The sequence below is a fragment of the Bos mutus genome, chromosome 10 (genome assembly GCF_027580195.1).
Source record: "Bos mutus isolate GX-2022 chromosome 10, NWIPB_WYAK_1.1, whole genome shotgun sequence".
NCBI classification, from domain to species: Eukaryota; Metazoa; Chordata; class Mammalia; order Artiodactyla; family Bovidae; genus Bos; species Bos mutus.
In genome coordinates this window covers 37,110,895-37,125,769 of record NC_091626.1, presented here as the reverse complement: position 1 = coordinate 37,125,769, position 14,875 = coordinate 37,110,895, and the positions used below count along the sequence as shown (strand labels likewise).

The 14,875-nt window shown below is 43.5% G+C and overlaps 1 protein-coding gene across 3 annotated transcripts in view; it reads left to right on the top strand.

The window, feature by feature from the left end:
- Window positions 1-14,875, top strand: part of DAAM1 (dishevelled associated activator of morphogenesis 1) — a 182,948-nt gene that overhangs the window by 146,252 nt on the left and 21,821 nt on the right. For all 3 annotated transcript variants that reach the window (XR_011465631.1, XM_005900855.3, XM_070377764.1), the window contains exons 16-17: window positions 3,243-3,349; window positions 10,504-10,588. Coding sequence is in view for 2 of the 3 variants with exons in the window: in XM_005900855.3 (XP_005900917.2) it covers window positions 3,243-3,349; window positions 10,504-10,588 (192 nt within the window). In the remaining variant the exon portion in view is untranslated. The remainder of the gene's footprint in view (window positions 1-3,242; window positions 3,350-10,503; window positions 10,589-14,875) is intronic.

Genomic DNA, 14,875 nt, shown 5'->3' with positions numbered 1-14,875 from the left:
TCTCAACCTCAAAAAGATTAAGAACCATTCATGTAAAAGTTGTCTTTGTCTATAAAATGGTGAGTCATTATTACATGGTGAAACCCTATCTATAGGAATTTATCAGCACTGGTTCCTGAAAATACAAGCTCTGATTTCCTATTTATTTTCCAAATCCTAATCCCTGTACCAAAAATCGTCTGGAAAAATCAGGCATCCTGTTGGGTGGAGCCAAATGTAGACAGTGCTGTCATGTTTGGCCAAACCAATTAGTGAATCATTTAGTTTCAAAGAGAATATTAACTTATTTGAAATAAGCCTGGAAACATAATTATTTTTAACATTTTCCATCTAAGAAACTTTGTGATTTTATTTACAATGTGATGATTAAAGGACTCTTAAAAAGGGGGAATCTCAAGACCTCCAATTAGCCAAACTCTCCCATGGCATTCCTCATCCTCACCTTGCAAAAGATAAGATAAATTACTTTGCTATTAACGGTTACACTTAGTGCTGCTGCTGGTTATAAACAGGAGATCTTGACCAACTGTGCTTCAGCTCAACTGAAAAGCAGAGCAATGGCCAAAGAAATGGACTTGATCATTGTCTCGAAAGGTAAAATAATTGTATGACAGCTTCCAAGTGTTGAGCTCATAAAAATGTGACAGGTACTGTACAAAATACCGTATCTTCATTATCACATTTAATCCTCACAATAGTAATCCAGTTGTTTACTTCATTGTACGGATAGTGAAACTGAGCCCCAAGTCACATCCCTAGCAAATGCTAGAGGCCTGGTTCTGTAGCCCACTACAGTAGAGGTCAGAGGTCTTAATTTCTTGACACTGGGAACTTGGGGAGAATGAGTTACAGGGGCCTGCATACAAGTTTCTTCTTTGAAGGCCAGACAGGGAGAGTGGTGTCTAAATCCAGCTTGCAACTTGTCTCTTTAAGAATGAAAAGTAGGGTAAGATGACCTCATGGAGTTCACTACACTAGAGTTTTTTCTGCTCTTGAAAAGAGAAACTGCTTTTACAGGGAAAGAGTCCTGAGGAGTTTCAGGGTAAAAAAACTTGACAGTTACAACAGGGACAAAATAAAACTGTGACATCAGAGGAAAGAAAGGCTTCGTGTGGTTATCAATTTATTTTTTTAAATGCCATTCCAGAAGAGTAATCCCTCCTTGTATGGGTGGAGCCAGGGGAGGATACGTGTTGTTTCACATTCGAAGAACGATGTGAAACAGCTCATCTGTGTGAAACTGGCCTTGGCAGTGCTGCCGGGACCAGTGAGGCCTTCAGGAATCTGCTGAGTAAATGCTGGTTGTGCAAGTAGTTGGCCCGAAAGCTGGGGTGTATTTTGCACACCGAAGCTTCTTTATTCATGCCATCATAGCAAAAATATGCAAAGAAAGCTGTGACTTTCTCATAACATGTCAACTACCTCTTCCTCTTCTTCACTCCAAATCTTTTCTATGAACTATTTTAAACAAAGACTGTTGCCCTTGTCTCATGAACAACAGTCCTGAGGCAATGGGGACAGGACCACCAATGGCTCTGTAGCCCATGAATCACTTATTAATAGTCTCTTAATTGGAAATTCTGTCTTTTTCCTCATACCTCTCAGAATACGCACAGGCATTGTTTGGACTGTAGTGAGGGTTGGTTTTACTGACCTATGTTGTTGAACTTGTCTTTTTTCTTTTCTTCATTCTTCCTCATGACACAAGAAGACAGAAGATTATTCTATCCACTCAAAAAAAATTTTTTTTGCTGGTAGTTTCCTCAAGTTGATGGAATTGATCCATATTTTCTGCTTCAGTTGTCATGTTAAATACATGGAACCCAGTGGTCCTTTCAAAGAGGATTTTTTTCCTTCCCCAACTTGAACTCTTTTGGGGGTGTTTTAAGTCCTTTCGTATCTGAATCTGATTTGCCACCATTGAAAATTGTGTATAGCACCTGCTATCTTCTCTCTTGAACCTGAATGCTTATTAGTACCCTGTTTGTCAGTGTATCTTCAGCCAGACTCTCGTCTTCATCACCTCTCATTGCTCTTCCTGGGGCATAAATTACCTCTTACCCGGTGTCACTTATTTCCTTGACTTTCCTGTGTGTTGCTGTGATATCTGAACTGCATGTATCTTATTTGCCTTTTCCATGCCTCTGCCATGGCTGTAGGATTTCTTTGTGAACAGTAACTCCAAGCAGGTAAGTGAGCTAAAATCCCCACCTTGTTTAATATAACTCCTTGGCTCACTATAGCGCAAAATGTCTTGGTTTTCCTGGGTTTTTTTCTGATAGGGTAATGCAATGTCTAGTTATTTCCACATTGGGTTTGAACTCTTCACTGAATATTTAGAGGTATGCCTGAAATCTCTGCACAATATGAAATAGTTAAAGTTTGGTCACATGTTGCTTCTTAATATAGACTCCATATTGCCTTTGTTTCCTAAACCATTATCCAGTTCCAGAACTGTTTGGTTTCCTTACATTTTTTAAATGCCATGATCTATTTTTTAAATTGATCCCAACCTTTCATAAAATCAGACTCGCTGTATATCAAATCAGTCTGTTTTTACCTTGACACTCTGTTTACCCAAAAGGTACTGTATGTATAATTGCCTTATGCCTTTTCCACCATAATTTATGGCCCTCCTTGCTTACAACTCTCTGTACAGCAGCAGAGTGTGCAAGTAGTGTTTTATTGTTGATTGAAGTAAATTGAACTAATGCCTGAACTGCACACTCCCTGTTGTCCATCAGGCTCCAGGGTAATGAAAGGTAGCATCTGGGCCTGGGAGCTTCCTATTGCACATGAAGACGTTTGGGAGGTTTTATTGTTCAGCTTTCTGAGCATTCGGGATGCAAATGGTGCTGGGGTGAATGGGCCCTGCAGATGGCTGGACCGGCAGTGGCACGCCTCAGCTGAGCTTGATTCATAGTGACAGTCCTTCTGTCTGCTCTCCACTGGGATTTGGGGGACAAAAGGAGGGTAGCGCTCATTGATAATTTATGCATCTTCAACTTAGAAGCACTTTGTTCTTCCAAATAATGCTTTTTCAAATGTGGGTGGTCAGCTTTTCTTGTCAACTAGATTTTAGCCTTTGTTTCAGTCCCACCACCCACCTCCATTCCCCTCACCATCTCAGCTGTGCGTGTGTGCGTGTGTACGTGTAAACAGCAAATATAAAGGAAAACTGTGTGTCTGAAGTCGGAATGTCCCTGTTTGACTTTGATGGATTTCTTTCCTGCTCTTTATAGAAAGAAGCAGATGCCATTGATGACACACTGGGCTCCAAACTTAAAGTCAGAGAGCTTTCGGTGATCGATGGTCGGAGAGCTCAGAATTGCAACATCCTTCTCTCGAGGTATTGTTGATGTTGTCTCAACATTTCTGGTAGGACCAGCTTTTCTATCATGTGGCCCCAAACCATGTGGTTGGGCTCGTTCTTTTACCTGGACTCCACTGAGGGTCAGCTCTCCAAGTTTCTTCTGTCCAAGGTGAAGAGAACTCTTAGTGTTTACTTTCCCTCATGGAATATGTCAGAGCTGGTGCCTACTTTCTTGGGGTTTAATTTCCACAGACTCCTAAATTTTAAAAAGCAGACCATCTCAAATCAATGTTTTGCTTGGTTATTCCAGCGAGCCTGTAAAACGGACTTTACTTTTATTTATACTTCTTGGCTTTCGAGCTGTTAATACTTTGGCCATTGAAGTAACACTGTCACAGACTCAGCACCCACCATGAAGCCTCTTGTTTCATTTTGCTTCTTAAGTCACCCTTTTATACTTCAGATTATATTATTTCATGTTCTTTGTGAACATTTTTATGACTAAAAATATGTCAATAAACCTCAGTAAAATGCTATCCAGTTCAGCCCTGTTCTAAAGTATTTTTCATAATTGATGAACCATCATGGTCCTAGAGCTTGAAAAAAAGAAAGGAAATTTGGGAGCCTGGAATCCTATTATAAATAGCTTCAGGGAATGTGTCAGCTGGTCTTGGGCATTTCAAGTAGCTTTTCTGAATCTTTTCTCTACAAAGGACTTTCACATTAGGCAGAGATACCTAATATTGATGAGGCGAAGGAAAATGTAAAGAACCCTGAAGTTTGGGGCATTCTGTACAATCTAAGTCACATTGGTTACACTCTGGAAAGAATGTTGAATCTGTATCAAGGCTGGTGCAAGGTGACTTCTCTTTCAGGAAGAGTGAAGGTGGAAAGTAGTAGTTCTTATTTTTCACACAAGTCTTAGAGTAAATTTAACACAGAGCACTACTGCTTGGTTTGCAGCATAGAAGCTTGATTGATAGCCAGATGTATATTACTTTAGGGAGAAAATGTTTCTTTTAGAGAAAGAGAAATTGAAGCTTGGTAAGACCCCCCTGAGTTTTAATACAACTAGTAAGGTAATGCGAAACATCCTATTAGCACTTAGTTTTCTGCCTCTGGCTAGAAGCTGTGTAAACGGCCAGGCCCTGTGTTTATCCCCACCTGTGTTCAGAAGAGTGAAGTGAGTGAAGTCGCTCAGTCGTATCCGACTCTTTGCCACCCCATGGACTGTAGCCTACCAGATTCCTCCATCCATGGGATTTTCCAGGCAAGAATACTGCAGTGGGTTGCCATTTCCTTCTCCAGGGGATCTTCCCGACCCAGGGATTGAACCCGGGTCTCCCACATTGTAGACAGACGCTTTACCATCTGAGCCACCAGGGAAGTCCAGAAAGACATTATCAAAGATAGTTTTGAAGGTCTACATACTTTTTTTCTATAGACTGTACAATTTGTTTTGTTACAACTTCTTTTTACAAGTAACATTTTTACTTAATAGCAAAATTATATGAAAATTTAGAGAGAGTCTTTTTTTAAACCCTAGAACTTCCCCCTCTATTTTGTGCTTTTGCAGTATAGAAGAGCCCTTTAAAAACAACTTGGCAAAGAGAGCCATCACTCTGAATTTTTATAGTATTTAAGAGCTCTAACTGTGACCCAGTTCCTCGTAGACAGATCATTCTCAGTACAAGATGCCACCGAGGGTAATTACAGTAGTTATAGATAAGATTACAACTCTTTCTAGCAAATTTCCCATCCCATTATTGGAGGGATTGTTTCATATTTGTCAAATATCATTCCCTTGTTACATCAAAAATGTCAAAGGCTAAGGTGACTTAGAATGTGAATATGCCTAAATTCTCTAGTGGACTATTCTAAGAACTTGTCTTGTGTTTATTAAATTATCTGTTAATATCCAATTTAATGAATAAATATTACAATGAGCACATAATACTGAAAATGTATTATGTGTGACAAGCTGATTCTGAGACCAAGTTACCCTTATGGTAATTGGGCCTTATTGATCAAGGTCTAAAAGCCACTATGCCACAGAGGAGTCAGGACTGCATGCTTTTCTGCTCAGTGCTCAATAGTTTTACTCTCTCTTCAGGAAAGCACAGGACAGCTAAAGGTAAAAGAAATGAAGCAGAACTGATTTGTTCTTTATTTAGTCGTTTAACCACTCAGCAATTTACCTTGGTTTCACTCTTCCTTTTCATCGGTGATGCATGACTACACACAAAAGGAGCAAGGGGCTTCAAGGATGGGAAAGATGCTTTTGGTGCTTTGATGCTTTTTGTCTTAGAGTTGTCACTTTGGAGTGTTTAATTGCCTGGCACTGTGCTGGATGCTGTAGGATGTCCCAAGACTTACGATTGCACTGTTGCCTTTGGCAGCACATGGCTAATTGGAGAAGAAAAATGCCACAGGCAAGATGACTTGTGAACAATGCAGGCCTTAGACTGGTCTGGCAGGAAGGAGATAGGGAGCCCCCAGCCAAGGGGAGAGGGGACAGCAGCAGGGTTTTCCTGAGAAAGTGGGCCTTGGGTGGGGGGGCGGGTGGGAGGCAGTTCCAAGGGTACATACAGCAGGAGCAAAGGCAGCGGGGGTGGGGTGGGGGGGAGGTGGCGAGCATTCAAGCGGAGCTGTAGAGAGAGCTCTGTGGTTGCAGTCTCTCACTTGGATTAAATTAGGTCAGGCAGGAGCATCTGAGATTCAGGTCTAGTGCTTTTGTGACAACCTGAGTCCACCCAAAGTCAGTCTATAGAATGGAGGTAATGAAAGTAGTAGGTTTGTAAGAATGAGAACCCAGCGTGCGAGAAGTACTAACAGAGTGCCCGCACGTGGCAGCTGCTCAGTCAGTGGCCCGATTATATTCCCAGGGGATCCAGAGCCTTTTGCTCCAGAGAAGAGCACTGTCTCAGTAAGGTTTTGAGTTTGATCTCATGGGTTTGCAGGATAGGTTGGAAGGGGTCAAGAGCCGAAGGCACAGGCTGCCATCAGACAGGACGCTCTTTTTGTTGCTCAGCTAAGACCTGATGAGGGACGGACTGGAGAGAGAAACTGTCACTAGCATTTGGAGACTGACTTTGTACCTGGGGACGAGTAGGAGTGTTTCCAAGCTGATGTCAAGATCTCCTGCCTTTCCACACGTACTGCCTTTCTTTTTTTCTGCTTATTGCGTTCCCAAAGTCTGGCGACCCTCTCTCTGACTTTTCTTGCTGACTGGGAATTTAATTTCCAGCAATGCAGTCATTATACCAGATTCCACCACAGCGAAAGCCCGTGGCATATTCTGTGGGCGGTATTGTAATGTGCACATGTCTGCAGTGTTTGGTTATCTTTAAAAACTCTTCCTTACCCACACACTGCAGAAGTTCATGGACCATTTGGCCAGGCGTAGGTTCCACGGCCTCACCTGGAGCCAAAAAGGTCAACTGGAAGGAAAGCCCACCTCATCGCAGGGTCCAAGCAGGGGAGAAAGTGCATGTGCTCATAGCGTGAGAGGCCAGGGTCTCTCAGCACCCAGAAAAAGGCTGTCTGGAAGGTGGGGTGCTTCAGGCCACTGCAAATCCTACCTGTCACAGACCTGAGAAGTGAGTGGAATGGACTTGGTATGCCGGAGAAGTGTTCCTCAGGCCCCCGGCACAGTCAGCCAGCTTCTCTGCTGTGTATGTTTAGGTGACATGTAGCAACTTAACAATTCTCTCGCCTTTATTCCCTAAGCATACCTCTCCTCTCCTTTCAAAATGAAAAAAAAAAAAGAATCTCGGAAGCTGGCTTATATTGCAAAATGAACCCCCTAAACTACACTTTTATGAAGTGTTCTGCCATTCTTTTTTTTTTCCAGATGCTCATGTAACATGACAGCTAGGGTGTAGTAAACCACAAAAAGCTACTTTAAAGTGGAGGGATTTGGCTTAAATCCACTGAAACAGAGCTCAGACTGATCTAGCCACCCATCCTTAACTTAGTTTAATTGCGCCTGGATGTTCCAGGTCTCTTGGCGAATTTTTGAAATACTTGAGTGGAGCAAGGTGGAGTTAAATACTGGTTTTAAATGGCCAGTTTGTTTCCTGCCTTGCATAGCAGGTTGAAGTGGGTGTCTCACAAGTTGCCACCCTCCTGCACACCAGAACACTGCCAAGCTCTCATAGCCATTAAAAGTTTAGGATTGGTAGGGTCCTTCAATTACAGAGATTAGCAGCTCATTTGATGGATGACAGACGATACTAAGAACTCTTTGGCAACCTAGAGAAGCCTCCCAGAGGGCCGCGGACCCCCCTCCTCTTTCCCCAAAGGTACCGCTGCTTTGTCAGCTCCCACAGGCCACGTGCAAGGCAGGATGTTGACAGGCAGATTTTCTTAAGTACTAGCCATTAAAGTCTCAAGTCTCTTTGTGGGCCACATTAAGAGAAACCAAAATTGTTATGAATTAGTGCCAGTGTTTAGTCCAGACAGCCTCAGGGGGTTGAACATCATAAATATATATAATTTCAAAAGCAAGAAGTTCTGCACTCCATATGGGGAGCTAATGAAATGCAAATCTGATACGTCAAGTATTGTTCTCACTCTGATGTTCAACTCCTTTTCTCTTACATGGAAAACAGAAGGATTCAGCAGAAAGACACTATAAAGTGGTTCTCCCACTTGGTGTGAAAAGGACACAGAACTAATCTTTTTTTAAATAAATGGAGCTTTTCTTATGATAATTTTAGATGTTTCCACAGCCCGCTGGTTTTCATTCATGGCAGTTTCAGCCTTATCTCATCCTGCTTCTTTGGCCTTGCTGGCTACACCATGGTCTTTGCCCTCACTTGACTCAAGAGTCTTTAGTGTCCTGAAATCTAGGGCTACCCAGGGCCCATGTGATGGAGATCTTGAGCCGGGATAGAGTTTTCCCCTGTTGTATGTTTCACCCATGCCAAATAAACTTATTTGTGCCGTTTAAGATGGGTGGTTTTACATCATGATGTTCTAATGACCATGTTCATGGCAAATGATTGTCTCCAGACCAAATCAACCTGGAGAAGTCTGTCTGGTCCAGAGTCTCTGTCCATGGCCCAGGAGTTATGATGGTGCTACAACTTGGACTAGGGAAGAGAACAGGTCTTGTTCTAGAACATGGACAAATTGGCGTGTTGCCTAGGTGCTCTAGTTGGTTTCAAAAGCACGAAATAGAGTAGTATTTATACAGTAGGATTCCCCAATCTGATTCCTCTACTTGGCCTACTTATTGGTGCATGAAACAACATGCAGTATCGATGACAGGATGGATGCATTTAACAAGATCATCTCAAAATCTAGAGAAAAGGACAGGCGAGAGATGTCCAGAATGAGCTGTGTCTTGCCCAGGTCCTTTCCTCTTCATGGGCTCTGTGGCCACCTGTGCACTCATCCAGCCCTCTTGGGACAGCATAGGTAACCTTTGTGTGGAGTGTTTCTGCCTATCATCTGATTTTCCCAAACATTTGTTTCAGTTGCTCAATCACGTCCAACTCTTTGCCACCCCATGGACTGCAACAAGCCAGGCTTCCCTGTCCTTCACCTTCTCCTGGAGTTTGCTCAAACTTGTGTCCATTGAGTCACTGATGCCATCCAACCATCTCAAACATAAGCACCTTTAAAATAAGCACCATGACTTCTTTTTTAATACTCCTGGGCCTAATGGGTGCTATAGACAGAGAGGGAAACTCTAGTGAAATAATGGCTCTGAGAGCACTTTGGGAAGTTTCATGATAAGCCTACTTATTGATCAAATAGCTGCACTTGAACATTAATGTTACATAAGTATTGCTGCTTTTTTTTCCCTGGGTAGAAAAATCTGCCTTGCAGAATATACATAGTTCATTGCATGTGAACCTCTTTGCATGTGCTATTTCACTTTACACACACAAAAATATCCTTTTTAAAAAAATATAGTTGTTATTATCTCTGTTGTATAGATGAAGCAACTGGGGCTAAAGAAAAAAAATTTTCCAAGGTCACACTGGCCAGGAAGTGTCAGGGCCAAGACATGATTACAACCTGTCTGATGCCAGAGCCCCTTCCTTCAGATGTGACACATGAAGGCTATATTCCTTGCTCTATATTTGTGTGTTTATGTCTTTATCCTCTGTCCTAAATGTGATTCTTCTTGAAGATCATAAACAAGAAGAATGAATCAAATAATGTTAATATGAGACCTTAGTGGTAGCTTATAAGGAAGTAAGAATTTTTAAATAAGTCTGAGTCTGATGCTTATAAGCAGGACAAAAGAATGATCCTTTTGTAACAGCTAATAATCTGATTAAGATTTTTTGCCCCAGTTAAGACTTTTGGTTATATCTAATAAAAACATATTTTTACAAGCATGTTTTAATTTCATCTTTTTTCACATTCAACACTTTGTTGTCCTGCCATAATCAAGACATAAATCCTTCATATAAATCAGTAAACCATAGGAATTAATGGTAGACAGGAAAACAGAAATCGGATTTGAGTTTTTGCTTAAATCCTTCCCTATGAGATATTAACTAGATAAGCACTATTTGTTAAAAGAATTTGGGATTAGCAATCAACAGTGTTCGGTTTGTGTTAGATACTGTGCCTTTGTATGCGTTTGACCTTGGGCAAATCACTCAGCCATTATGAGCCTCAGTTTCTCCCTCTATTAAAAAAAAATCTTCACAGTTATTTCGAATCCAAAATGAACTAACATATATGAACACGCCTCAGCTATGTTATTTTGCATATCAACTATTCAATTTTTTTCACAATAACATTCTCAACATGCATTTTTAATTTGAGAGCAAACCTTAAACACTCCTGACACATAATCAAGTTAAAAAGTTAATTTTCCTCTTTGACCTGCAATCTGTAAATACTATGTATTAAATAGTTGTGTGTGGGTGTTTTCCCTACTTCTCATCTTCCAATCCCTTGCTTAAGGAAACTAAATGGTAGAACATAACAGCTTTGTTCTCGGTGTCAGCAGAGCATTACAAAGCCCAGAAAGAATGTTAAAGCCATTTCAAAATACTATTTTTAGGTGCCACACGGTCAGGAAATAAGCTTTCACTGAGAGATTTTGAGAAAAATGGTACCTGTAGGTTGGCAACTGGCGTAGCAAAATGAGTTATCTTATATTAAATTGTTAACAATATCAGCTTGAGTAGTCACAACAAATTAAAACATTCTTTCTCCAGGTTGAAATTATCCAATGATGAAATCAAACGAGCAATTCTAACCATGGATGAGCAGGAGGATCTGCCCAAGGACATGTTGGAACAGGTGAGCTGCCGGGTAACACTCAGAGCACAGGTTATGCCAGACTCAGCGGGGAAGGAATACTATGGAGACCTGGTTGTGGTTAGTACACAATTTCCTCACCTCTCAGTGGAGGAGGTTAGGCCAAGGTTCCACTTGGCTCTGTTAGGAGGCTCTAGGACTTGCTCCTCCCCTTGTTCCTCAAAATGATGGGTGAGAATTATGGTCCTGAGTGTGTTAAATGCCTAAGACCCTCAATGCCAGAGTCTGTCTCTCATGCTGCTGCCATCAAGTTGTTACTCCTCAGCAGGTCACATAAATCTACTAGCTTTAGTAGAAAGTGTCTGTTTCACCGGAATACTGAGAATCTCAGCAGTGTGAGATCACAGCCTGCACTGCAGAAACTGAATCACTGCTTAATCCCTGACACATTTGTGTCTTGGTCTTGGCTCGCCATTCCCACAACCACAAAAGCCACTGTCAACCCCCTGGCGCTGTCATCAGCACTCGTGTGTGTCATAAGGCAGGGTGTGCACTTCTTGGGGCTGGGTTTTGTCTTCGTAAATTGTATCGGACTCTTCTTGTGTTGTAAATGTCAGTAAATGCAAATGCCAGGGCTAGCAAGCGTAGGGTAGACTTAAACACAGTCAGTATACATCCTCGTCAGTGAGATCTGGAGATAATTTGTAATTTTTTATGGCCAAGCAACAGGTCAGATGTGGTGCCCTAGCCTCTCTTCATGCAGTATTTCCATAACACACTCTGTGCAGCCACTCCAGCTGTGTTATGTGTTGTCAGCAGCTTGGTTCATTTATCTTCCAAATGATACTGTTGGTAATATTGTGCTGGTAGATAACCCCAGGGATTGTTACCTATCTCTTGGTCTGCGCCTAAATTTTCCTGTGCTTTGTGGGAATGTCTCTGCATGATCTAATCCTGCTCTGTCAACTTGTCTCATTGTCCTGCCGCAGAATCACGTTTTGAGAGAGTTTGGTCACAAGGCCCCACCTGTTTCTTAGAGCCAGGTCCACCTGAGGTCATGGGTGGACACAGGTGATCACGATTCCCGGCTGAGCCTGAGGTGTCACCTCTAGGTGTGCTCAGCTCCCAGGAGCAATGGAAAAGGCTGTTTTGCTCCGCTAACAGGGATCCCGTGGCTGTGGGCTGCTCTAGCCGGAGTGCCTGTTTGCATGTGCCTCCTGTCCTGTTCTCACTGATTTCCCCCAAGGCCTCAGCCACGAGGTGGGAGGAGCGACGTCACACCTCCGTGGGCCTGCCCCTCCCTGAAACCTCTGCAGCTGCAGTCATCCGGGGTGAAAACCCTCACACTCAGCAGTGGAAAAACTTTTTCTGCTGTCCTTTTAAGGTTTGATTTAGTTCCCAAAATAGTTAATGACTATGTTTCCAAGTCTGTTAGGATGCTCTGTGCATAAATAGTTTCAAACTATTCCTAAACTGAAAATTCCTTTTTCGAGCATTTTGCAGCTCCTCTCCTCATTCTCCTCTCCCTCTCAGAACACTCAAAACAGAGCCTCTGCCCCTGAGAGTAGAGCTCCACTGCCCTCTGTCCCTCCCCGGCCCCCAGCTGACCCTGCTTTGCAAATGCTGGCACCAGAAACTGCTTCACCCAGCGTGAAGAACGAGGCAGAAGGCACTTTTGTCGTTAGGTATTCAGCCTCTGTCGACAAGGTTGTATGTTTAAAATTCCACCACATCTGTTTACTGTGAAATTGCATCCAGCAAAATTCCTCCTTGAGGGAAAGGATTTCTAAAGCTTGCCAAAAGAGCTTGTAGTGCAAATAGAGTGTACTTCAGATAAATACAAGGGAAAAAAGAAGTCTACTGAAGCAGGCTCTGGCCAAGTGGGATACTTCTGACCCAGCTCTCCTGAGAGCTCTGAGTGTCGTGCTCTCTGCTCATCTCCCAGGCTCTTTCTTTTCCTGCTCACTCTAACCCTCCTTCCTGTGCCTGATCACAGGATCCTTTACGATTCAATATGGTCTGCATCTGAGCCAAGTTCATCCCCTCCTCTCCTGCTGCTTTTCGCTGCTGAGATCAGATCTCAGATGAGGTCACTCCTCTTTCTTGGGATGCACACCTTTCTCCTCATCACCAGATGTTTGTCTGACTCTTCATTCTTTTCAAAACTGTCCATACACTGTCTGGTCTCAACTCTACCTTGAGAAGGCCCAGGCCTTTAGTCTCAGCCTCTCACTGTTGCCCTTGTGAATAACAGGAGAGAGAGAGAGAGAACACCTGTGTTATCCCAAACAGGGGTCTGTGGACTCAGCAGGCAGGTATGGGGGATCCCTGATACTAGAACTGAATTCCGAAAGGTAAAAATCCAAACTCGGGGGAAAAAACAAGCCTTGTGCTCCCCCTTTTTCCTTCCTTCCTTCGCCCTAACACCTTCCCTCCTGCACGGAGGAAGCACAAGAAGACGTGTGTCCCATCCAGTGTCACCACTGGAACAAGGGAACACCCGTGCCTAGACGCTCTCAGGCCGCCAAACCTATGGACTCCCTGGCGTCTACTTCCACCTCTCCTCCCTCCACCCTGTGAGGGGAGAGGGGACCCCTGGCCTCTGCTCTGGCCCATCCTTTCCTTCCAGAGGACCCTGCCCCTCTCCTCGTGGTCTTCCACCTTGCCCTCTCAACATGTAACTTGTTCAAGTCCCAGCCCTTCACACACACAGACCTCTTAAGACCGCCCATCCCCACTTGCTACTGTGCTCTCTCTCTTTCGACACACTCAGTTCTCGAAAGCCTGTTCACTTTTCCTCGCCTCCCTAAAGCTGTTCTCACTGAGGATTTGTACTTCCTTGTTGCCAGAGCCAAGGGACACTTTGCAGTCCTTATCTTCCTTGATGTACTGGTGGGTGTCACAGCGACGGCCGCTTGGCCCACATGAAACGCCTCTTTCACTGGCCCTGTAACTCCACATGGGTCCCTCCACTGCCTCTTGTGAAGGTCACTCTTCTTCGCATCCTCATCCCATCAATGCAAGCTTCTCTCAAGGCCTGCTTTTCTTCACTTGATGGAATCCCTGGTTACCTTACTCACATCCGTGCATGTTGTAACCCACACCAGAGCTTTGTCTTCCAGATTTCTTTGGAATTTCAGACCACCTGTCCACCTGCCTGTTAAAATCACAGGCTTCCCAGGTGGCTCACTGGTAAAGAATCCTCCTGCCAATGCAGGAGATGCGGGTTCGATCCCAGTGTCTGGAAGATGCCCTGGAGAAGGAAATGGCAATCCACTCCAGTATTCTTGCCTGGAAAATCCCATGGACAGAGGAGCCTGGTGGGCTACAGTCCATGGGATTGCGAAGAGTCAGGCACGACTTGGCAGCTGAGCACACACACTACTAGAAATCACTGCTTTGTTCTCTTGTCAGTATTTCAAACACTAAATTCATCTTCTCTTCACCCACCCTCCTCCAACCTTCCCCCTGTTCCACTCTATGTACCTCCTTGCCTGGATCACATCCTTTTGACCCTCATTTACCAGAATCAACAAGTCAGGCCAGTTCAAACCCCACCCCCCCACCCCCAATAGCTCTAGAACCTGTCCACCACCTATTCCAGGACACCACTAGATTACTGCATCAACAGTCTAATAACAACCCCCACTACTTCTGATCCTTTCTGATTTTCTCCATTCTGCAGGCAGAGTGATCTTTTTAAAGTGCAAACTCATTCCCCTACTTAAGATTTTATGTTACATCCCATGCCTTCAAAATAAAGACTGAATTTCCTATGAAGGCCTTGCTCCTCCCTGCCCTCCCCGACCTCTACCCTCCCCCACTGCCATGACAGCTGCTCTTCCTCCTTTATAAATGCTACGCTGCCCATTCCAGACCTCAGCCCATTCCAGACCCCAGATAAGCACTCTGCCGGGAATATATTTCCAACCTCACGTCATTCATCTTCTTCCCTGTAGTTCCACTTCTCTTTCTCTGCTGGCAGTACCTCGACTGACTGCCTTTTCTAAGGTCCCTTAGTTAAACCCAAAAAACATTTGAAAGTCTGCTAAGTGGACAGCCCAGTGCCAGCACTGAGTTATGGGTAGGACCTTGGGGCCCAGAGGCTTAGTGTAAATTTTTTCTTTTAAAGTCCGAGAATATTTGATCTAGAAAATAGCACACACACAGACACACAGGCCTGGGCATACACATATACGTTTGTGCTTTTAAAGGAAATTAGACACATACAGAAGTGCTTTTTCAACTTAAAGTATTATTGCTATCTCTTCTACATTCCATGCTCATTTCTTCCTGCAAAATAAAATGTGGAATCAAAAACTTTAAGTC